The following is a 22,737-nucleotide window of genomic DNA, read 5'->3' on the forward strand; positions in this document are numbered from 1 at the left end:
AGGGAACCAATCAGGAGTTGGTACTTGCTAGAGTGGCTGAGATACCAGGCCCCACTCTGCTCAGACACCTGCCATTCTCTAAGAGGCCTATACCACTCCCCGGGCTCCCTCCGCAGCACCAGATTTGGGGGTGTAGAGGGAAGCTCCAGGGATTCCCATATCTCCTGGGCATCTGTCACATTCCCAAGGGATTCTGCTCAATGTCAGGCTGGGCAAGCCCCTCATTCAGTATGATCCTACTGTGTGCTGGGTATGGTGGAAGGTGGAGGCAAAAGGCGACTCAGACAGGAGCTTTTGGGAGCCCCAGGCCATGGAGCAGACAACGCTGTGATGAGCAATATAGGACACTTTGCACCCGGCACACGGGTCCCTGCAAGCTCATCCTCTGATCCTGCCCCACAATGGGAGCGGGGGCCATGGGGAAGGAAGGGAGGGAAGGAGCTGGGCTACCAATGTGGGGGCCTGGACACCCTTGTAAGCTCCACCACCTCCCGGAACACAAGGGGTGCTGGTAGACCTCTCTGGTCACCTTGGGGACACTCTAATACCCTCTGGACTCAAGAGCCGCACTTGACTCCCTTCCTCCTTATAACTGCAGATCAGCCTGTTGGTTTCCATCCCTAGAGGTGCCTCCTGCTGCCCCCCTGTTCTGCCCCTCAGGGATGGGCGGGGGCTGGCCCCTCATCACCACCTCCCCTGCTCAGCAGCTGCCTGCTAATGACTAACCCAGGCCAGCAGGCTGTTTGTCTCTGCTGTCAGGGATGTTTCCGGATGGCGCTTTATTTTGGCTCCTGTTTTTCTCTGTTAACAGAGAAAGAGATGGCTTCAACGTCATGGGGTTTTCCCAGCAATTAGCCTCAGAGCAAACAAGGAACAAACCGGTTTAACGAGTTCCTTCCCACCCCGCCTCCATCCCCGAGTGACTCCTTGGGCAGCTGCCCGGTCAGAGTCAGAGCCGGATTCGGTTCCCAGCCCCTCCTCCACCCCAGCTGTAGAAGACAGAGCCTTGAAAACAGGGAACTAGATTGGCCAAGACCAGATCAAGTTTACTCATCACTGGCCTTGAACCCACAGAGCTCTTTCCTCACCCACTAACTCCAGGCCAGGCCTGCACTACCCTGATGTCCCTTAGCACCAATGAGGCTGTGTCCAGAAAGCTCAACTTGAATCTTCCAGATGCTCTCCATTTCCACCCACGCGGCACTCATTTTAGCTCTCCCGGGGCCCCTGCAGCCTGGGGGAAAGTAACCACTTGGTTACCTGCACACGCTTGTCAAGGAAAGCTTCCCTCCTCACCCTGTCCTAGGGTCCTTTTCCCTTGAAAGCCCCGCCACCACCTTCAAGCAAGAAAAAGAAAACCAGACACTCTAACACGGAAACGTTCCCAAAAGAATGGAAAATGGACGCTTTTCCAAGGAGAAACCCTGCTTCCTTTCTCGTTCAGCTACCTCAAATCCAAACCCTCCCAGGCATTGGGCAGAGCGCTCACGATGCCACCTTGCCCTGGCCTGGCTGGCGACAGAGCAGGGGCAGGGCCTGGCCCACTGTGAGAAGCTTCAGGACCTCGAGGCCATGGCCGGGGGGCAATCACTGTCTGCCTGAGTGCCCAGTGGAGTTTGGAGGGCCAATGGGGACAGCAGGGTTTTTCCACACATCATCAAAATCACGGGGCGCCCTGACTTCTTGTTCCTCTTTTCTTTTGAGTCTGAAGTCCCCTTAAAGGGATGTAAGCTGCTACTCACATGACTGGGTCCGAGTGATGAAAGGGCATTTGCACTGGGCTTTGGCGGGGCCAGAGGAGGTTGGAGGGGAGCCCCCCTCCAGACCCTGTAGCCAGAGCCGACCCAGACTCCATTCTGAGCACCAGAGCCCTGTGCTGTCTCCTCTTGGGCATCTCATACTTAACCCAGCTGAGCCCGCTGTTCCTCCCTGTCTCAGACATGATGACCATCTTCACGGTTGTCCACTCACACAACCTGTAGTGATTCTGTCTCCATGGTCCTTGCCATAAAATTCACCCAGTGTTGTGACGTCTCTAAAACAGACCTCGAACCCACCACTGCCAGCGCTTCGGCCTCGTCCTCATCCCTTGTTGCCCAGTGTTAACACACGGGTCTCTCTGTCTCCATCCCTGTCCCCTTTCAGTCTGTCCTCTGCACCAGCCACAAGGAACCTGTCACTTTCCTGCTGAGAGGGCGTCCAAAGGCCCTCTGCTCCACTGAGACTAGAATTGCAAAGGGGACCTCCGAGGTCCCGCAGGCCACACATGTACCTTTGCTACTTGCACAAGGGCTGGTCCATCACGGCCCTTCACTTGTTAACAGGCAAACCACTTTACAATGAAATAGCAAGGGAGAGAATTTCAGGCCTGTCATGGCCGCCACCGTTCCCAGGTCCAGTCCAGACTTGGAAGTGGGATGCCCTGGGTAGCCATGCAGATCAGGGAGTACCAACTGCAGGGGCCACAGACTGTGAGAACAGTGCCCCAGTGGCAGCACACAGCCTAGGGGCCTTTGGGGGCTGCCTTACCGAAAGAGTCTGTGCACACAGCAGCTGACATGGTACCCAGAACCTAAGCAAGGGAAGGAAGAAGGAACCCAAAACTCTCCCCAAATCATGGAGCCAGAGGGATGCCATTGCCTTGTGGCTCTGGTCAATGCCTGGTCTGGAAAACAGCCCTCAGCTTGCCAGGCAGAATAGACACAGCGGAGGCCTCAGCCTCAGCAGGAAGGGAGAGGGGGTGCATGGCAATAGCCCTAATGAGCTGCCCAGAAGGGGAGGAAGGCTTTGGATGGCTCCTTTGAGTGCAGGGGTCTGTGGGAGACCGAGGCTAGAGGAGAGCTAGGAAGATATACATGGTTTTCTGTGGGACCAATAGCAACCGAAATTATTGTTCTAGCATTTGCTATGGACCAGCCCACTCTGACTAAGTATCGGTCAGTACAGAGCCAGAACTAGGGACCTCCAGGCCACCTTCCCCTGAGAGAACCACACACATGAAAACAAAACCTGAAGCGTGACGCTAGTGCCACTGTTTACACAGCAGGGTACTCTGTGCTTTCAAAAGCCTTTCCCCAAGTGTCCCTTTAAAGAGCCAAGCCCTCACTACCTTCAAACATGCATTTCATTTACACGAGCTCAGTGTGCAAGCAGCTTTTTAAGGAAGATGCTAGGTTTGGGCAGGAACATACCTCTGGAGGAAAGTCCACACGCCCAAGGGTGAGGCTGCCCTCAAAGTCTCTCAACAAACACATTTCTTAGCACTTAGTAATTGCTCAATAAAACTTACTCATGACTACTAGTAGGGTAAATAACAAGTAATGAAATTTTACACCTCAAAAGCCTAGGCGGGGGATCATTGCTCCTGCCGTAGGCACATCTAACAGGTCTGTCTGCTGACCACCTCCCTTCTGACCGACTGAAGGGACCCTTGTCCCTGGATCATAGCACACCTCACCCTGGTGTCTACACCCAAACAGAGAGCAAAACATGAGGAATCGCGCCAGGGATGGTGTTTACCTTGATGACTCTCAGATGAGGTCACTTGCACTTCTGTGTATTCCACATCCACGGTCAGAGGCTCTGCTCAAAAGAACCACAGCACCGGTTAGACAAAATCTCCTTGGGGAGCCTCAGCCTGCCTTCGAGATTTCCACTCAAATGATTAAAACATTCCATATTTCGAGGAGGAAGCCAGACCCAGGCTGAAAGCCATTTTAAGTAGATGAGAAATCTTGGGCTGGGGAAGACAGTGATAAGTCCTGCTTTCCCCAGGACGTGGAAGGGTGCTCCTGCCCAGGTCCCCATCGTTTCTACAGGGGATTTGTAAAAACTCAGTAGACACAGAAAACAGCCAGTATCAGCCATGGCAGTTAACTCTAGAACTCTACTCCACTGCCACAGGCATAGAAAGCTATCTCCAAGATGGAAGGGATCTCAGGAAGTGGAGGATAGGGTCCCCAGCCTAAAAATGCTCTGAAGGTATGAGCCATATGCATAGAAAAACAAGTTAATGAGAGCAGTTGGGCTGCTAGAGTGAAATCCAGTAAATTAGTTTGTCTTCGACTCAAAATTACATAATTGTTTTATTTTTGAAGCCTTAGAGTTGGGGTTTCTCACCAGCACTGAAAACAGTGATGTGTGGTCAAGGACACAGGTGTTAATTTCTTTAGATTTTTTTTTTTTTAAGTAGGCTTCACACCTCACTCAGAGTCTGAAATCATGACACAGAGATCAAGACCTGAGCTGAGATCAAGAGGCGGATGCTCAACCGACTAAGCCACCCAGGCATCCCTACTTCTTCAAAGTGTTAGCTCCCATGATAGCAGCCCCGAGGCGAAAGGAATTTTCAGAGATGATTTAGCCCAATCCTCTGAGCTTTACCCGTGGTAAGGAATCTATTGTTAATTATCTTTAAAAATTAGTAGCAATGCTATTTTATTTTTTATAGCATATTTTTTATTTTTATTAAATACTTAGATACAAAATAATATTTGTAAGTTATGTATAAAATACATGGGGGCACCTGGGTGGCTCAATCAGTTGAGCATCCGACTTTGGCTCAGGTCATGATCTCATGGTTTGTGGGTTCAAGCCCTGTGTCTGGATCTGTGCTGACAGCTCAGAGCCTGGAGCCTGCTTTGGATCTTGTGTGCGTGTGTCTCTCTCTCTGTCCCTCCCCCACCCCACTCACACTCTGTCTGTCTCTCTCTCAAAAATAAATAAACATTATAAATAAATAAGGGGCGCTTGGGTGGCTCAGTTGGCTGAGTGTCTGACTTCGGCTCAGGTCATGATATCACGGTTCATGGGTTTGAGCCCCGCGTCAGGCTCTGTGCTGACAGCTAGCCCAGAGCCTGGAGCCTGCTTCAGATTCTGTGTCTCCCTCTCTCTCTGACCCTCCCCTGCTCACGCTGTGTCTCTCTTTCTCTCTCTCTCAGAAATAAATAGAACATTTAAAAATTAAAAATTAAAAAAAATAAAATAAAATAAACAACATCCCTGCCTCCACTATCCAAAAGAAGGGAGGTCCTCTACGTTACTCAGTAACCTATTCTGAATTGGCCAGTTCTCTGGTAGGTATAACCCAGTTCTTTCCCCCTAGAATTTGGGTTTCTTTCCATTAAGGACACAAGATAGCATCTTTGGAGAAAGCAACTAGCCATCTCCATTTATACACAGTGGCTGGGGACAGGGTCACTGAGAGAGGTGGAGAAACATACCCAGGTCTTAACAGTTTTAGCTTTTTCCCTAAGGGTGTTTTTTAATGTAAAGTTTCTCATTAAAAAAAAAAAATTAATTAGATAATTACCTTTACTTTCATTCATTGGTTTCATTGCATGGTTTCTAACATCTTTACTGTAACCTAGTTGAAAAATAACAATTAGGATAATGGCAATGGAATTTCTAGTTTCCTATATAACATTTAAAAAACTTAGTGCCACTAACAAATGAAGTCAAGCCTAACTGCTTCAGTGTGGTGGGCAACCAGCAGTGTATCTGATTCTGTATTCCCTCCTGGTCCCCCTACGGCTCCATCCCAACCACCGTGTGGTCACCAGAAACATGCTTGCCATCTCAGGGGAGGAAGACTCCTGCTTATGGATTGTTCAAAATTCAGAATCGTTCACTTTGAGCAAGCTCATTAGAAATTAAGCTTAATTCTTTCTGTTTGTTTATTTTTGAGAAAGAGTGAGAGAGAGAGAGAGAGACAGAGCGTAAGTGGGGGAGGGACAGAGAGAGAGGGAGACACAGAATCTGAAGCAGGTTTCAGACTTCAAGATGTCAGCACAGAGCCCGATGTGGAACTTGAACTCACGGATCAGGAGATCATGACCTGAGCTGAAGTCGGACAGGTAACTGACTGAGCCACCCAGGTGCCCTGAAATTAAGCTTAATTCTAAAATGAGGGGCCCATAACTAGAAACTAGCAAACTCACCTTCTCCAGCTGGAGAACTGAATGCATGAGAACATGGTTTAAAAAATTACAGTGCTGGGGTGCCTGGGTGGCTCAGTCGGTTGAGCGTCCGACTTCGGCTCAGGTCATGATCTCACGGTTCATGGGTTCGAGCCCCGCATCGGGCTCTGTGCTGACAGCTAGCTCAGAGCCTGGAGCCTGTTTCAGATTCTGTGCCTCCCTCTCTCTCTGATCCTCCCCTGCTCATGCTGTCTCTATCTCTCTCTCAAAGATAAATAAAATATTAAAAAAAAATTACGGTGCTTTCAGGCTGCCACCTCAGTGGGCAAAAACATTTTTTAACTTTTTTTTTTATCACGTTGTTCTTTATTAAAAAATAATTCTCAGGGTGTCTAGGTGGCTCATTCGGTTAGGTGTCTGATTCTTGACTTCAGCTCAAGTCATGATCTCATGGTTTGTGAGTTTGAGCCCCACGTCGGGCTCCATGCTGACAGTGCAGAGCCTGCTTGGGAACCTCTCCCTCCCTCTCCTCTGCTTACACGCTCTCTCAAGAATAAAAAATAATAATAATAATTCTTATGGATGTTACAAATACTACTTCTGAAGAATATATGAGTTTCCATTATTTAAACTAATTGCTTATTGTGATTATTAAAATATTTTATAAAGTGAAATAATCCATGGAGAGACAATATAAGAACTAGAGTGTTTCTTGCATTTTGGAAATTGGGAGGGAAATCCTATTTTAATATACCTCTATTAGCATTTAATTTAAAGTGTCTATGTATTTACATGTAAATAATATAAATCACCAAAACACAAAAAGGTGTTTTCTCTATAACACTGGATTACTTTTTACTAAATATTCACCAAATATTTTTGAATGTAGTTTCTTAAATGATATATTTGCTCTTTTCTCTTTATTGGCCCATTACTTTTGCTAATACAAATGTTTTATTCACTTTCTAGTAAGGATGGTATCGTATTTTGTGCTTTCTTTAGTTCCTGTTCTATTTGATGGACGTCAGGAATACAGTTTCCCAGGCTTTCCATTTATGTATGTATGTATGTATGTATGTATATATATATTTATTTTTAGGCTCCACACCCCATGTGGGGCTTGCACTCATGACTCTGAAGTTAAGAGTTTCATGCTCTACTGATTGAGACAGCCAGGCCATTTTATTGACTTTTTAAAGGTCTGATTTGGTACTGTAAGAAGTGTTCAAATTCTTAAACTGATTTCTCAGGTATGCCCTGTAAAAGGCATATCCTAAAATTCCCAGTCTTGTGAAACACACAATTAGAAAAGAACATGAGCATTCTATTCTCAGACCTGCTGATAAAGAAAACTGCCCCGGACCCGGTCTGAGACAGGATGTCTTGTGTGATATAATTATAACCCCCTCTAGGGAGTGGCTGGCACCCTTGTTCAAAGGCTTGAGCAATTTTCTCCTAGACTTAATAAGATTAAGAACTCCAGGGACTGGCTGCCCACCCTACTGAGCTGACTTTCAAGCTTGCACTCAGCCTCTAGTCATGCATTCCTTTATTGTACCGCTTTTTTTTAATGCCTCCACTATCAGAGAAATATTTAAATTTGTTGTGGCAGAGTTTGAAAGGAAACTGTCTTGTGCTTATAATAAACAATTCCATCTGAGAAGATGTTTTACCAATGCCCTAATTTGGTAACTGGTCTCTTCTCTAACAGAAAGATAATGATTATACTTGGGCACTGTTCAAAGTTTTGGGAGATAAGCTGGGATGGCTACCCACAGCATCACAATTATTCTCCACATTCCCTGAGATGTTTAGAAGGTGGTAAAACTGGGATAAAAAGTTCTGCCTGTCTTCCAAAGTTTTTGTTTTGTTTGTTTGTTAACTCACCCTTCCATGACTGATTAGATTAAGTGTCCCTGCTTGAGGACAGGGCTTCCCTTCCAACTTGAACCCCACCACCTACAGATTCTGTTCCTAAGACGGGTAGGGGAGTACGTAGCCCTCTGGGGAAAACACTTCACAACGGCAGGAAGCCATGACTGTACCGTAATGTTTGTTGGCTTCAGTGTTGGCATCTGACATCTTGTCATTGCTGGAGTTCAGAAGCGGCACTGCTGGCCTTAAAATGAAATTAAAAAAGGAAAAATAAATATGACTTTTTTGGGCTCTAACTTCAAAATAAGAAAATAACCAAGGAAAGATCATGAGAAAACCAGGAAGAGTTTTCTTTTTTCTTTCTTTTTTTAAGGAATTTCTCCAGTTGGGAAAACTTTACCTTCTCCTGTAGAAAACTAAGCTCCTGTTTTTGGCTCCAAGATTATTTGACAACAACTTTTTGCTGTTGAAATAAGTGGCAGGGCCAAAGGCAAACTTATCAGGTGAATGCCACCCCTCTGAATTCTTCTGCCTATGCTACTGTTTTCCTCCAGAACAGAGCTATCATTTCCATACTTTTGGATCTGGGGTTTCAAAAATGGTAAAATTGTCAACCCCTTTTTTAGGTCAACTCTATTTTGCCAAGAAAATAAATTCTAAAAATTCCATCTGCTCTCAGTATAATTTTATAAGGAAAAGGGGATTTGACAAATAAGAGTGTAGAAAGGATAACGGCCTCAGAATAAAGCCATTCTTTCTCATGGAAGGACCCTGGCAATCTTACACACACACACACACACACACACACACACACACACACACACACACACCCCTATACTACTACACCTAAGACTCTTATTTTTCTGAGTTTCCCAAGAAAAATTCCTAATGACCAGAATTTGCCTACAGTGTCTGCATGTCTACAGAGCAGCCACGTCTTTTCCAAATAAATGCACTGACCTGGCCATCTCCATGGGCGTCTGCTTGGCTTTAAAAGAAAAAGAGAAAATCCAAAGTCAGTAAAAAATATCCATGTCCATACCAGATAGGAACACTCATCTTGACCATATTTGACTGCCTTGAAGATTGAATACCCATAAAAAGAGAAAAGAAAGCCAAATATATTCCTGCTGTTAAAAAATAAGAAAATAAACAAAGTCAGTCTTTTCTTGGTCTTTCTTATATTGAGAGATTTCACATCATTCCCTCCAGGAATATGATATTTTGAGACTGTTTTAGCCAGAAATGATTTTCTTTAGTGAAACAGAGACGAAGATAATGGTAACCAGATAAGGCAGATATATAGGCAATTGTCTCTTTGATTCAAGATGATTCCGAGAAGGAAAGTTGACATCAACCCTTCTGCTTTTAATTCCAAGCTGGCCTGAGAGCAAGGTCAGGGTCAGCCTCAGGAAGGGGTTGGATCTGGAGCCCGTCTTCCCAGAAGGGTTGTAGCATTTTTGCTCCAGAAAAAGCCTAGGGCCCCACATCGTCCCATCTGCCCCCACCCATCCCAGGTAGCAGCCTTAGTCCACAAACATTTTTGCAGAATTTACTGGGACTGTGCCCTTTTCCTTGAGTTCAGGCTAGCTGACTCTGATTTCTGAGTTGTCAGTGGGTGATCCTGGCTTCCCTTCCATGCATGGTTAGCCTCAAGCACAGGGTAGAGATCATGGCACAAGTGGCAGATTAACTGGGAGGGGTGTGTCTGGGGCTGGGGGGCAGTGTCTCCATAGCACTCACACCCACTCTACTAACTGCAGGACGAGGTGTGGCCAAATCCACAAACAGCTTCGTCTGATCACATGCAGATGTAACCTTCCAGATTTATCTTTTATGGGTTGTCCAACTAGGAGAACCATTGCCTTCATGTGTGTGCCTAGCTAAATCAAAGGGGCAATAAAAGCTTTATACCCAAAGCCAAAATCTTTGGTTATCAAGGTGACACCCCCCCCTTCCCAAGGAGAAGAACAATTGTCTCCTCAGTTCCCGCTGGGGTAGAGCACCAGCCATCCATGAGGCGGAATCCGTTCACATCCACAGCCAGTTTCCTGGCCAGGGGACCTGGAAGAACTGTACTTACCCTTGGCTTTCTTCAGAAAACAGCATCTGGCTCCAAGTATCACGGTGACAATTATCACTCCAATGACAACCACGGCAATAAGTCCTTTCTTCCATGGGGCAAGAAAGACTGGAAATGAAGAAACACACACACACACACACACACACACACACACAGGTTTTTCCTCTGCCAGCAAGAAATAATATCAGACTTAAGCAACAAATAAGACTGAATTTTATAGTCCTCATAACCGTCATTTTACATGAGCATCTACCTCTGAAGGACTCTTGTGTTCATAGCTAATGCAGAAATGGGCTTCTTGTTTGTTTTTTCTTTTCTTTTTAATGTTTTCATTTATTTCTGAGAGAGAGAGACAGCGTGAGCAGGGGAGGGTCAGAGAGAGAGGGAGATACAGAATCTGAAGCAGGCTCTAGGCTCTGAGCTGGCAGTCAGCACAGAGCCCAATGTGGGGCTCAAACCCACAAACTGTGAGATCATGACCTGAGCTGAAGTCAGAGGCTTAACTGACTGAGCCACCCAGGCGCCCCTGTTTGTTTTTTCACTACAGAGTCAGCTATGGTCTTAAAGGACCATTGGACTGAAGTAGATTACTTTCCGGGGGTCTATTCAGCACTTCTCCTTCACTAGGAAAACACTTCTACCCACATTGGTGGGCTCCCATAACTATGTCCCTTCTGCATGACCCAATCCCCTTCTGCATGACCCAATCCCCTTGGCCACAGATGGGCCAACTGATATCTCTCTACCAAGAATTTGGAATTACAATTGTGTGAAAAATTTCTAATTTTTTTTTATAATAACCAATTCCTCTTCTATATTTAATTTGGGTGACTGTCTGTCATTTGCAATAAAAGAACCTTGAGAACATTGGTCTCTCAACCCTTAGCGAAACAAGCTAAACAGCCGCCCACTTCCTCTTGCAAGGGGTGTGACTTTGGCTTCACTCCTGGAAGCCGCATTATGTCTCACTGTTGAGACCCTGGCTCACCTCTGACGTTCAGTACGTTGCTTTGGGAATTGCTTTTAACAGAGTTGGCTCTGTTGAAGGCTGTGCAGTAATACTGTCCCTCATGTTCCTTGCTGGCCTTCTCCTTGTGCCAAATGGCTTTGGTGTCATTCGAGACGGTCTGGTAGAAGGGACTGCCCTCCTTTTCTCTGTAAAACCTGTAGGTGATTGGACCAGATGCATTATTCACGGAGCACCGAAGCACAAGTTCCTTCCCAGACTCCACCTCCTCAGTCAGCAGGATCGTGAGCTTCACTTCATCCACTGGGGCTGAAAGGCAGAGAAAGGGACAGCACTGAGAACAGGGGAGTCACAAGAGAATGAACATGACACAGCACTGCCCATGGCCAGCCTGCTGTTGCACTGTGACCAAGACTAGGATTGTGTCTTTTACTCAATTCATTCCCACCACCCTCCCTGCCCCATCCATCCCACATTCTTCAGACCCCAACCCCACCCTCATTAGCCCAGAAGGCTGCAACAGATGCCTCTTGTCCCCACGTGTTTTTTAAACACAAGATGCTATGGAGACCTCCCCTCATTAGGACCTCAAGCATTACTTCACACTCAGCCTAAAAATATGATTAATCTCTGTGTCTTGTTGATTTCTATTCTGTGTGAGTGTGTATGAGAGAGAGAGAGAAAGAGAGAGAGAGAGAGATATTTCCGTCCCTATGCTTACAAAGATGTATGGCCTTTCCCCACCTTTAGTTATGCTTGCTTTTCTCCTTTTCTTTTTATAGATGTCCTAAACCAATCACTCTCATATCCCCATTTCCCACATTCTTGTTATTCTTGACATCTCACTTTCGGTCATCTGCTTTGGAAACCGCCCTCTATCTCTGGTTTTGAAGAAACCCCATAGGTCACCAATCCCCTGACGATCCCACCCCTGAATTTCCAGCAGATTAAATCCAGTCCTTAATAGGCTCCCATCCGACCTGTGGCCTCAACTGCTGCCCAGCTTCTTCTGGGGCTTGATGTCTCACCACCCAGATTCTCTTACCTCCCCACCTGTCACTCCCTCTTGTTTCACCAGTTTTCCTTCCTTTTACTCCTTAAATATGGAGTTTCTGCAAAATTCAGTTCTCATCTTTCTATCTCCATTCTCCTTTTTGATGATTTTGCCCATATCATAGCTTCTATTTGTGCATTTAACACATCAATATATGGCATTTAATGCCAAAATATATAGCTCTAGCCCAATCTCTCCTCTGAATTCCAGGTCTGGAGTTTGACCTGGGCATTTGCACCTGGAAGTCCTGTCAGCCTCATTCCCAGCAGATCCAAGCAGAACTTGATGTCCTCTCATATACCTTTTCCATGTTTAATTACTGAAATTTTGATCCTCAATTGTCTTCCCATGTAGACCTTCCTATTGGTGGGAGAATGGACTGGTCAGCACACTGGCATCTGACTATAAATCACCTTCCTGAAGAGTGCAGTGGGTGACTAGACCACGGAGCTGCTGCTTCCACAGAAAGGGAGGACCAGGCTCCAGATGGGCACAAGGGCAGATCCCAGAGGGGGCAGCCTGATTCAACAGCATCTCTCCTGATGAAGCACAAACGGGTGATGGCAACTCAATTCCCAGCCCCATTGCCCACCAGCTGTTTGTCCTAAGCCTTAGTTTTCCCATCATGAAACAAGGATAATATGATCATGGGCCTTTCATGGCTATTGTATGTATTAATGAGGATCATTAACTACAATATTTCGCACAGGGGTGAACACACAGTTGAGGCTCAGTAAATGTTAGCCGCTAATACTGACCCAGTTGAAACCAACAGTTTCATTTGGGATTCTGCATTAGCTGCTGCTGTTTTTTTTTTTTTTTTTTTAACATTTATTTATTTTTGAAAGGGTGCGAGAGGGGGAGGAGCAGAAAAAGAGGGACAGAGGATTTTAAGTGGGCTCTACGCTGACAGCAGCAAGGCCAACATGGGCCTCGAACTCAAGATCGTGACTTGAGCTGAAGTCAGACTCTCAACTGACTGAGCCACCGGGGCACCTCCTTCTGCATTAGCTTCTTAAGGTATTGTGAGGTCTGAGGCCTCCACTTGTAACTGACAGAGCCCCCAGGTTAATCTTCCCCAAGCTCCACTCTCATCATGACATCCTTTGCTCTTCTGGTTCTTGTTGTACACAGGACAATTCCCAGCTCCGAAGACTGCCATTTGATGCCCTGCAGTTAAGCTCTGTCACTTTTTCAGTTTATGGCCAATGATTTTCCATTCCCAATCTTTTGTTTCCAGCCATCTGATTTACCCAGTCTTCTGAACTGCTCCATGGAGCTTTTTTGATCATGTATTTGACTAGGCTGGTAGGCCATCTCTAGCCCTTACTTGACTCATTGTCAAGCTCTGGCTCCTAACCCAGCTCTTCCCACTCAAGCTAAATGATATCTTTCATGCTCTAAATTCCGATCACCATCATTGTAAGAATAGTTCATGTAACAATTAACCATGTGCTTCCTAGTAGGAATTTTTTTCTATGCTTCCTTGCTCTGTTCTTCAAATATACTAAAATATTTCTCCATTATTTTATCAGGACATCCTGTGTTTCTTGTAATATCATGGAAAACAAAGGATATGTTTCCTTTTTTTGGATGCCCTATAGCATTGGGTGCTGTATGTATATGGATATTAATTTGAAAAGTATGGTTCCTTTTAGATCTACGTTAATAGAAGCAGGAATCTCTAGTCTACTTAAGATGTCCACAGCGGCATATGTAGATGAGCAGTTATTAAATAAAAAGGAGGAGGAAGAAGAAGCCTTATTAAGCTTTTTACAACAGAATGCAGAATTTCTTAGAGATGCAAGCAATGGCACTCCTAAGGCCTTCGGAGAGGCACAAGACAGAGGCTCAAGGAAAATATCAACCCCAGGACAATGGTGTGGATTGAGTGGGTTGAGTAGGACAGCCCCGGTCTCATGAGACTAGAGTCCGCAGCTCTGGTTGCTGCGGTTCCACCCATGTCAGAGTTTGCCTCCCCAAGGGTCAATAGTGGAGAAGAGCTCGGTCCACCAGCCTCAGAGATGGTGGTCTGTTCATCTAAAAATGAGCAAATGTTAAGGGAGCCCAAGAATACAACTTCAAGGCGTTCTGACGTTGAGACAATTTGCTCTTCTATTTTAGCAGTTCACTTGAAGGTTTCTGAAAAGAGAGGACACTGGCCACACCAATGGCCACCGGATATTTTCTGGCCCCATCAACCTGAGCTTTGGTTCCATTTTGCCAAGTGACACATTTATAATCTTTGTATAAGTCCCACCCAGTTGTGCATGCAGCCCCTGGGCAACCCCAAACCTTTTCAGATGTGAAGTAAACCCCTCACACCATAGGATTGCTTCCCATCGCACAGCAACTTACCTACCACATTGACCCGCAGAACTTCACTGGCAATTTCGGTATAGGAATGACAATTATCTGCCATACACTGGTATTCGACGTCTTTTGTTGGCTTATCTTTGAATACTGCAGGCTCATTGGAGTTCATGTTACAACTCTCCAAAATGCTACCTGCTTTTAAAAGGTGATAAGTAATTGGTGTGGTTCCATTTACGGACTGGCAACTGACTGCTATGGTCTGTCCTTTTATCACCTCAGAGCTGGAGTCATAAAAAATCCTGGGCTTGGAGAGCATTTCTAGAACAGAGAGAGAGAGACAACCTGAATGATGACTGAAGGCAGAAACAAAATATTCATCCAAAGAAGATCCTTATCCAAACTCTGACATTACTATAATTTATTTTATTTTATTTAAGTTTATTTATTTATTTTGAGAGACACAGTGTGAGCAATGCGGGGTGGTAGTGAGAGAGGGGGACAGAAGATCTGAAGTGGGCTCTGTGCTGACAGACAGACCAATGTGAAGCTTGCACTCATGAACCTTGAGATCATGACCTGAGACAAAGTCAGATGCTCAACCAACTGAGCCACCTAGGCATCCCCTGACATTACTATAATTTTAAATGCCTGCCTCCCTCATCTACCTTTACAGGACTCCTTTAAGACTGACAGGTAATGCGTGTGTGTGTGTGTGTGTGTGTGTGTGTGTGTGTGAGAGAGAGAGAGATGAGGAGGGAGGGGGGAAGTGAATGCTATCAATAAAAAAGGATGATACAAGTTTAAGAAAAAACATGATATCCCCCTAAATACCTTTTTGTATTTCCATGCATCTCATGTGCACACACATCCATATGTTGTGGTAGTTGCATTAAGAAAAGATACAAAGAGGGGTGCCTGGGTGGCTTAGGCGGTTGAGCATCTTGCTTCGGCTCAGGTCATGATCTCACTACTTGTAGGTTCGAGCCCTGCGTCGGGCTCTGTGCTGACTGCCAGCTCAGAGCCTGAAGCCTGTTTCAGTCTGTGACACCCTCTCTCTCTGACCCTCCCATGCTCACGCTCTCTCTCTCTCTCTCAGAAATAAATAAAACATTAAAAAAAAAAGAAAAGATACAAGGAAATGCACAAAAAAATATAACAAGTACCCAAGCAGATTATATTCGAAAGCAAATCCTCAGTGCCTCAGCCTCTCCTGATCGTAAACTGCATGCCCCAAGAAGCACAAATTCTACTAGGTCCTTATTTGGCAGTTCACTTATTTATAAAGCTCATGAAGTGAAATGACCTCCTTCCAAGAACAACAACAGAGAGAATGAAAATGTAATGGCCCACATTTGTCTCTTGCATTATTTCCTTTGGATTTCCATGACGAGAGAGTTGACAAGAGACTACAGTCCTCATTGAGTTGAGACTAAAATCTTGGCTGGCTAGAACCACAGCCATGGGGTAAACTGAAGGATGATGACTGAGTAACAACAGAGCTTGTGACAGCTTGACCAGAGTTCTCCATTCACTTAGACCCTTCTAGTCAGATGGCGGTCCATGGCCCAGCATCCTCAAGTCTCTATCTAGTTAGAGACGTGGAATCTGGCTCCATCCTGACCTGCATTCTAACTGCGTTTTGCATGCACGGTCACTCTGAGAAGCATGGCCGTAGGTGGTCCTGGTACCTACGTTCAGTCCCCCAGGAGTCCTAGCCCTGCTGGTCAGTCAGGATATGGATCAGGATACAGAACCAAGATCCTAAAAATTAGTATTGAGTAAGCGGTGTTTCCTTTCTGACCTTTTTTTTTTTTAATATTTTTATTTATTTCTAGGAGAGAGAGAGACAGCGTGAGCAGGGGAGGGTCAGAGAGAGAGGGAGACACAGACTCTGAAATAGGCTTCAGGCTCTGAGCTGGCAGTCAGCACAGAGCCCGATGCGGGGCTCAAACCCACGAACCGCGAGATCATGACCTAAGCGAAAGGTGGACGCTTAACCGACTAAGCCACCCAGGCGCCCCTCTTCTCTGACCTTTTAAGGGGGTGTCTGTTCCAGCAGCCAGAATCTTGCCAACTCAGCTCCCTCATCAGCATGCAGCCACAAGAAAGCCATGAACTTGACTTTCACCAACACTTTCCTTGTACTGCCTCTTTCCTCTACTCCAAGCAGGAATAGTCACTAGTTGGGTCTCTCGATTTCACCACGTCCTCTTACCCCCGGGTTCTTACCCTGCCTCCGTCTGACCTGCCTTCAGACTGGAGAGGGTGGCAGCTAGTGATAAATCACCTTTCTCTCACTCCACCCCAAACTGGCTCTCTGAGCCGGCGAGGATGTACTCACCACACACAGTTATCTGGACTGCATTGCTTTTCTTGACCACCTTGCCGATGCCTGCAGTGCAGGTGTATGTCCCTCTGTCCTTCTCTGAGGCTATCTTGGTGAAATTTTGGGACAGTGACACAACCGTGCTTTCCTTCTGGATGGTGAAGCTGGCTGGAGGTGCTCCTGGAATGGAGCACCACAGGTTCAGTCTTTCACCGTGGTCCAGGCGGGTGGTGGAGGATTCCAGCTTCGGCTTGGAAAACAGCTCTGGAAAATCAGTGAATGGAAGGAGGTGAGATATTTCTGGACACCATTCCCACAGCTCCCCCCCTTCCAGAGAGACCCTTCGCCCAGTTGCTTGTGGCAGAGCTAACCCCCAAACTTGCTGCAGAAAGTTCTCTTTAGCTTCTCATACACCTAATAATCACACAATGAAAGAGCTAGGGTTCATTCTTTGCCTGGGATTACAAGGGCAAGTTTTCCACCCTTGTTAGTCCAATTTATTTCATAAACATGAATTAGAAAAGTCTTTTAGTCAACAAGTCAGGCAATAACAGATGTTGGTGAGGATGCAGTGAAAGAGCGTCTCTTTTGCACTGCTGGTGGGAATGCAAACTGGTGCGGCCACTCTGGAAAACAGGATGGAGGTTCCTCAAAAAATTAAAAATAGAACTACCTTACAACCCAGCAATTGCACTACTAGGTATTTATCCAAGGGACACAGGTGTGCTGTTTCAAAGAGACACATGCACCTAATGTTTATTACAGAACTATCAACAATAGCCAAAGTATGGAAAGAGTCCAAATGTCCATCGACAGATGAATGGATAAAGATGTGTGTGTGTGTGTGTGTGTGTGTGTGTGTGTGTGTGTACGAGTATCATATGACTTCCTTCATATGAGGACTTTAAGATACAAAACAGATGAACATAAGGAAGGGAAGCAAAAATAATATAAAAACAGGGAGGGGAACAAAAACATAAGAGACTCTTAAATATGGAGAACAAACAGAGGGGTTGCTGGAGGGGCTGTGGGAGGGGGGAAGGGCTAAATGAGTAAGGGGCATTAAGGAATCTACTCTTGAAATCACTGTTGCACTAAGGTAGCTAACTTGGATGTAAATTTTTAAAAAATTAATAACAAAAGAAAAGTTTTTCACTGTGTAATGCCGTAGTGATGATTCATGCATTCGCCCATGGATTCATTCAATTATACACTTTATTTTGTAAGTATTTAGTACACACTTTCTCTGCACTGGGTGCCTTGCTTAGCATCAGAGAGATAGCAGTGAAAAAGAAACAGTCCCTGGCTTGGAAGTGCTTTGATGTGGGTGATTCAGACATGGTTGTCTGCAGGAGAGCCCATGGCCTGGGCTCAGGGAATCAGCAAAGGACTCTTTCAGGAAGCTATCCAGGCAAACAGGGAGTGTTCTAAGCAGAGAGAAGAGCAAATACAAGGCCTGGCAGGAAGTTTGAGCACCTGAAAACCCTGGAACTTAGTGGGAGTAGAAGCAGCCAGAGGAAGACCTGTAGATCTTGAAGGATCTTGGGAATCACCTAAACAAGTGTGAATTGTATCCTGGGGCAATGGGAACCATGGAGAGTTTGGGTCAGGGGAATGGCATCAGATGTGTGTTATAGGGAGATATATGGAGGGAGAATGGATGGGGTTTAAGGAGCCCAGACTGGAAGCAAGAGGAATGAAGTGCAAGGTGGTCTAGGCAGAATAGGAAGGACATTGGGAAGGAGATGGGGTCAAAGTGAAGGATCATGATCATTCAGGGTTTAAGCCCATGAATAGTGATGTCAAATAGGGGTCATATTAGGAGGGCTTCTCCTATCGCTGGCTGAAGAATGAACTGGCACAGAGATGCTCCCGCAAACCCCTTTAATAGGGAATCCTGATGTGAGGGCCAGTGTTAGGGTGTGATTACAGAGACAAGACAGGACAGAGCTGAGAGACCCAGCAACTCCTGGTGACAGAATGAATGTGAAAAGGTGGACAGTGGGGGCATGAAGGTGTCTTTTCTCTCCAAAGACAAGTGACTAATTTGATGACTTCTATTTTCCTAAATCTCCTGTGAGCTGCTAATGTCACTCAATAGAGCCATTGACAGTGAGGCTTGATGGCAACAGGGGCATGGATAACTAGATGCATAAGTGGGCTTGGGGACCTTTCCAAAGGCCTGGTGGAACTTGAACATGAGGGTGCTTGCCTGCCAGCTCTGGTGTGGCTCAGTTAGCTCTGCATGGAAAGGGCAGAGCTCAGGATCATAGAGCACTTGGGCTAAAGAGATGGTAAGGGCAGGCGGAGTGTAACATTCTGCTGTCTTGGAACAGGGAGACTGATCTACTGAATAGCTTGTATACCTCACATGATACATAGACCTCTGGGTGTAGGTGATCGATCACCTACAATAGTGGTATCTTAGGGTCCAATGATGCTTTATGCTTTCCCAAAGTAGCCTGGCCTTAGGGATAAAGATAATGCTCTGACTGATGTAACCATCAGTTGGTCTGCCACTTGGTGCCTGTTGCTCTCACAGCAGTATGTCCAACCCTTTATTGTACTTGTTCATTGCATTGTATCTGAATGGTCTATTCATGTCTGTGAGTTTTTCAAGAGCAAAGCCTGACCTTAGGCAGCTGAATATCCCCAATACAAGTTGCCCAGCATACAGAAGGTACTCAAAGTATGTTGAAAATACTTTTTTCTAAAGAGATAATATGTCTTATCAGTGAAAAATATCATGTACCATCAAGATATTTGTCATTATCAATAATAAACTTAATTACAAGTATACACTTTAGACCAGTGGGATCCAACACATATGCCAATCGCCCAGTTGGGTAGTTGGCAGCTTTCCTATGATACTGTGGACCGTCCCTGTGACTATACACTCAGTGTTTGACACATAGAAGGCTTTCAGTAAATGAAGGAATGAATGAATACCTTCATGTGGCAACCCCGAAGTGCTGACTCTCTCTACCCTCTGAAACACTGATATTTGTTCATATGAACAAATTCATATTGTTCATTATAATTGTTCATAATTGTTCATCATAACTGTTCATAATTGTTCATTATGAACATTGGATGAATGTCCAATATTTGTTCATTCATCCAACAAATATGTATTGAAGTCCTACTGTGTGCCAGGCTCTATTCTAGGTGTTAAGGACATAGCACTGAATAAAATGGTAATGTTCCTGGTCTCACAGGCTTGCATTCTAGTGCTGGATACATACAATAAACAGGAAGAGATAGAATATATTTTTTTGGCGATAGGTACTATGGAGAGAAGTAAAGCCAAGAAAGGGGGAAAGGAGTCCAAAAGAACTTTTAAGTGCATGGATTTGAAAGTCAAATGGGCCTGGAGGGTGACTCTTGTTCTGCCACTTGGTAGCCCTGTATTCGCTGGGTGTGTCGCCTAACATCTCAGCCTCAATTTCCACACCCATAAAACCAGAATCATATCTATTTCACAGCATTGATATGAGTGTGAAATGCAAATATATGTAAACCAGTCATATAGTGTTCAACAAAAGGAAATTGTTGCTATAGTGTTTGAATTTACTAATGCTTTCTCACTCCTGACCCTGTCTTAGGACTTGTGTCTGGGATCTAGCATGGTGCCTTGCACAGAGGAATGATGAATGTAATATAATAGTAGACACTACGGCTAACATCACACAGAGTGCTTATTCATATGAGGCTGTTTATAGCAGAGTCGTGTCATTTTGTCATTGTGACAGTCCTACAGGTGAGTGCTGTCATTATCCCTATCTCATAGAGCTCTGCCAAGGAGAAGCTGAGTAACTCACCTGAAGTGGTGGGTGGCAGTGTTGGGATTTGATGTCAGAACTTGCACCCTCAATCACCACAGCTAACTGCTTACTGGCTCTGGATTGACTTTTCCCCTTGAGCACCACACCCCCACCTGAGTACATTCAAGCAGGAGCAGGAACAGAAGTATCCGCCCTCGTTGGCCATTCTTGATTCCCACGTGGTGGCTGCTTGAGCCCGGCATATTCACACACCCTCCAGCAGCAGCCCTACCTGTTATGTTGACCACGATGCTGTTGACCTTGGATATCCGGCTGGCTTCCACTTTGCATGTGTAGTTGCCACTGTGCTCCACCATGGCCATCACTGAGTAGATGGCCTCATTGCCATGCATCTTGTGTGCTACAATTGCCTTGTCCTTCTGGATTATGATTTCTGGAGATGACTGGACCAGGTGCGTCACTTGAATGGTGCACTTAATGTTGAGCTGATCTCCTTCTGTGATCACTCCCACAGGGCTGATGTAGAATCTGGGATGAGAGAAGGATTCTACAAGAAGAGGACAAGCTGGTTGGACTCAGGTTCAAAGGTGAGTGAGTGGAAGAGGCACTTATGTCCTCCTCTTTAGGGTTCTTTTTTGTTACCAACCACTATTCTTCCTTGTTAATTAAACGAATTCAATCTTTTCCTTCAAAAACCTTCGCCTAAGTTGCTCTGGTTCCCCCTCCATTCTCACTCATTCTTGCATCTTCAGCCTTGTTAGCTGCAATCCTCCCTTGACCTTCCCAAAGGCGAAACCACCTTCTCTAGATCTCATCCACAGACTCCTCTTCAAATGACCCTGAAAATCATCAGAGAATTAGAAACAGACTCTCACCCCTGCCCACTAAGGATTTTCTAGGCTCTTCTCACACTGTTTCATGGAACTATGGCATTTCGGCACAAACAGTCCATAGCTTTCAAAAGTGACAATGATGTAGACTGTGCCACTTCATGGAAATGCAATTTAAATAACGATACGCATCCCCCCCAGCTGATTTCTAGTCTATTCTATTTTTTTTTAATGGTGGCCGTGACTGACTAAATTGATTTCATGACTCATGCAGCTTGAAAACACTGTTTTGATAAAATACGGGTCAGATGCTAGGGTGTGGGATCATCAGGAGATGGTAAGAAAAGTAGGGATAAGCCTTTGCTTCTGCAAACAAAAAAAATTGCAGAGTATTAGAGTACACACACAGATTGCCAACCAGGCAAAATGGAGATGGGACATTTAAAAATGCCAAAAGTGGATTTAGAGTGATATACTTCAATTCACTAGTTTTTAAAATATTTTCCCCTGTTTTTAATGTTTATTTATTTTGAGAGAGACAGAGCATGAGCAGGGCAAGGGCAGAGAGAGGGAGACACAGAATCCAAAGCAGACTCCAGGCTTTAAGCTGCCAGCACAGAGCCTGACACAGGGTTGGAACCCACAAACTGCGAGACCATGACCTGAGCTGAAGTCAGACACTTAACCAGCTGAGCCACCCAGGTGCCCCTAATTCACTAGTTGTTTACTGCAAAGTCATTTGACCTCACAATAAATAGCTATTGTAAAAAAATAATTTGACATTGTAGGAGTAAAAGGAAACAAAAGCAAAAATGAACTACTGGGACTTCATCAAGATAAAAACCTTCTGCACAATGAAGGAAACAACCAACAAAACTAAAAGGCAGCCTACAGAATTGGAGAAGATATTTGCAAATGACATATCTGATAAAGTGTAAATATCCAAAATTTATGAAGAACTTATCAAACTCAACACCCAAAAAACAAATAACCCAGTTACAAAATGGGCAAAAGACATGCATAGACATTTTTCCAAAGAAGACATCCAGATGGCTAACAGACACATGAAAAGATGCTCAACATCACTCATCATCAGGGAAATACAAATCAAAACCACCATGAGATACCACCTCACGCTTGTCAGAATGGCTAAAATTAACAACACAGGAAACAACAGATGTTGGTGAGGATGCGGATAAAGGGGAACCCTCTTGTACTGTTGGTGGGAATGCAAACTGGTGCAGCCAGTTTGGAACAGTATGGAGGTTCCTCAAAAAGTTAAAAATAGAACTACCCTATGGTCCAGTAACTGAACTACTAAGTATTTACCCGAAGGATACAAAAAGATTTGAATGGGTACATGCACCTCAATGTTTATAGCAGCATTATTCCAATAGCCAAACTATGGACAGAGCCCAAATGTTCATCTATGATGAATGGATGAAGAAGATGTGGCATATAGGTGGCTCAGTCAGTTAAACATCTGACTCTTGATTTGCTTAGGTCATGATCTCATAGTTAGTGGGATCAAGCCCCACAATGGGTTCTGAGCTGACAGTGCAGAGCCTGCTTGAGATTCTCTC

The 22,737-nt window shown here is 45.1% G+C and overlaps 1 protein-coding gene across 7 annotated transcripts in view; it reads right to left on the reverse strand.

Annotated features, from left to right (window-relative positions):
- Positions 1 to 22,737, reverse strand: part of PECAM1 (platelet and endothelial cell adhesion molecule 1) — a 72,466-nt gene that overhangs the window by 18,258 nt on the left and 31,471 nt on the right. For 5 of the 7 annotated variants that reach the window (XM_077780389.1, XM_077780390.1, XM_077780391.1 and 2 more), the window contains 9 exons: positions 20,596 to 20,871; positions 16,555 to 16,803; positions 14,256 to 14,531; positions 10,865 to 11,152; positions 9,877 to 9,984; positions 8,754 to 8,781; positions 7,964 to 8,037; positions 5,312 to 5,365; positions 3,520 to 3,582 (listed from right to left, as the gene is read on the reverse strand). In XM_077780389.1, the coding sequence (XP_077636515.1) occupies positions 3,520 to 3,582; positions 5,312 to 5,365; positions 7,964 to 8,037; positions 8,754 to 8,781; positions 9,877 to 9,984; positions 10,865 to 11,152; positions 14,256 to 14,531; positions 16,555 to 16,803; positions 20,596 to 20,871 (1,416 nt within the window). The remainder of the gene's footprint in view (positions 1 to 3,519; positions 3,583 to 5,311; positions 5,366 to 7,963; positions 8,038 to 8,753; positions 8,782 to 9,876; positions 9,985 to 10,864; positions 11,153 to 14,255; positions 14,532 to 16,554; positions 16,804 to 20,595; positions 20,872 to 22,737) is intronic. The other 2 variants (XM_077780394.1, XM_077780392.1) reach the window with 1 other exon arrangement.

This window comes from Crocuta crocuta, unplaced genomic scaffold (genome assembly GCF_008692635.1).
Source record: "Crocuta crocuta isolate KB4526 unplaced genomic scaffold, BGI_CrCroc_1.0 scaffold288, whole genome shotgun sequence".
Classification (NCBI taxonomy): Eukaryota; Metazoa; Chordata; class Mammalia; order Carnivora; family Hyaenidae; genus Crocuta; species Crocuta crocuta.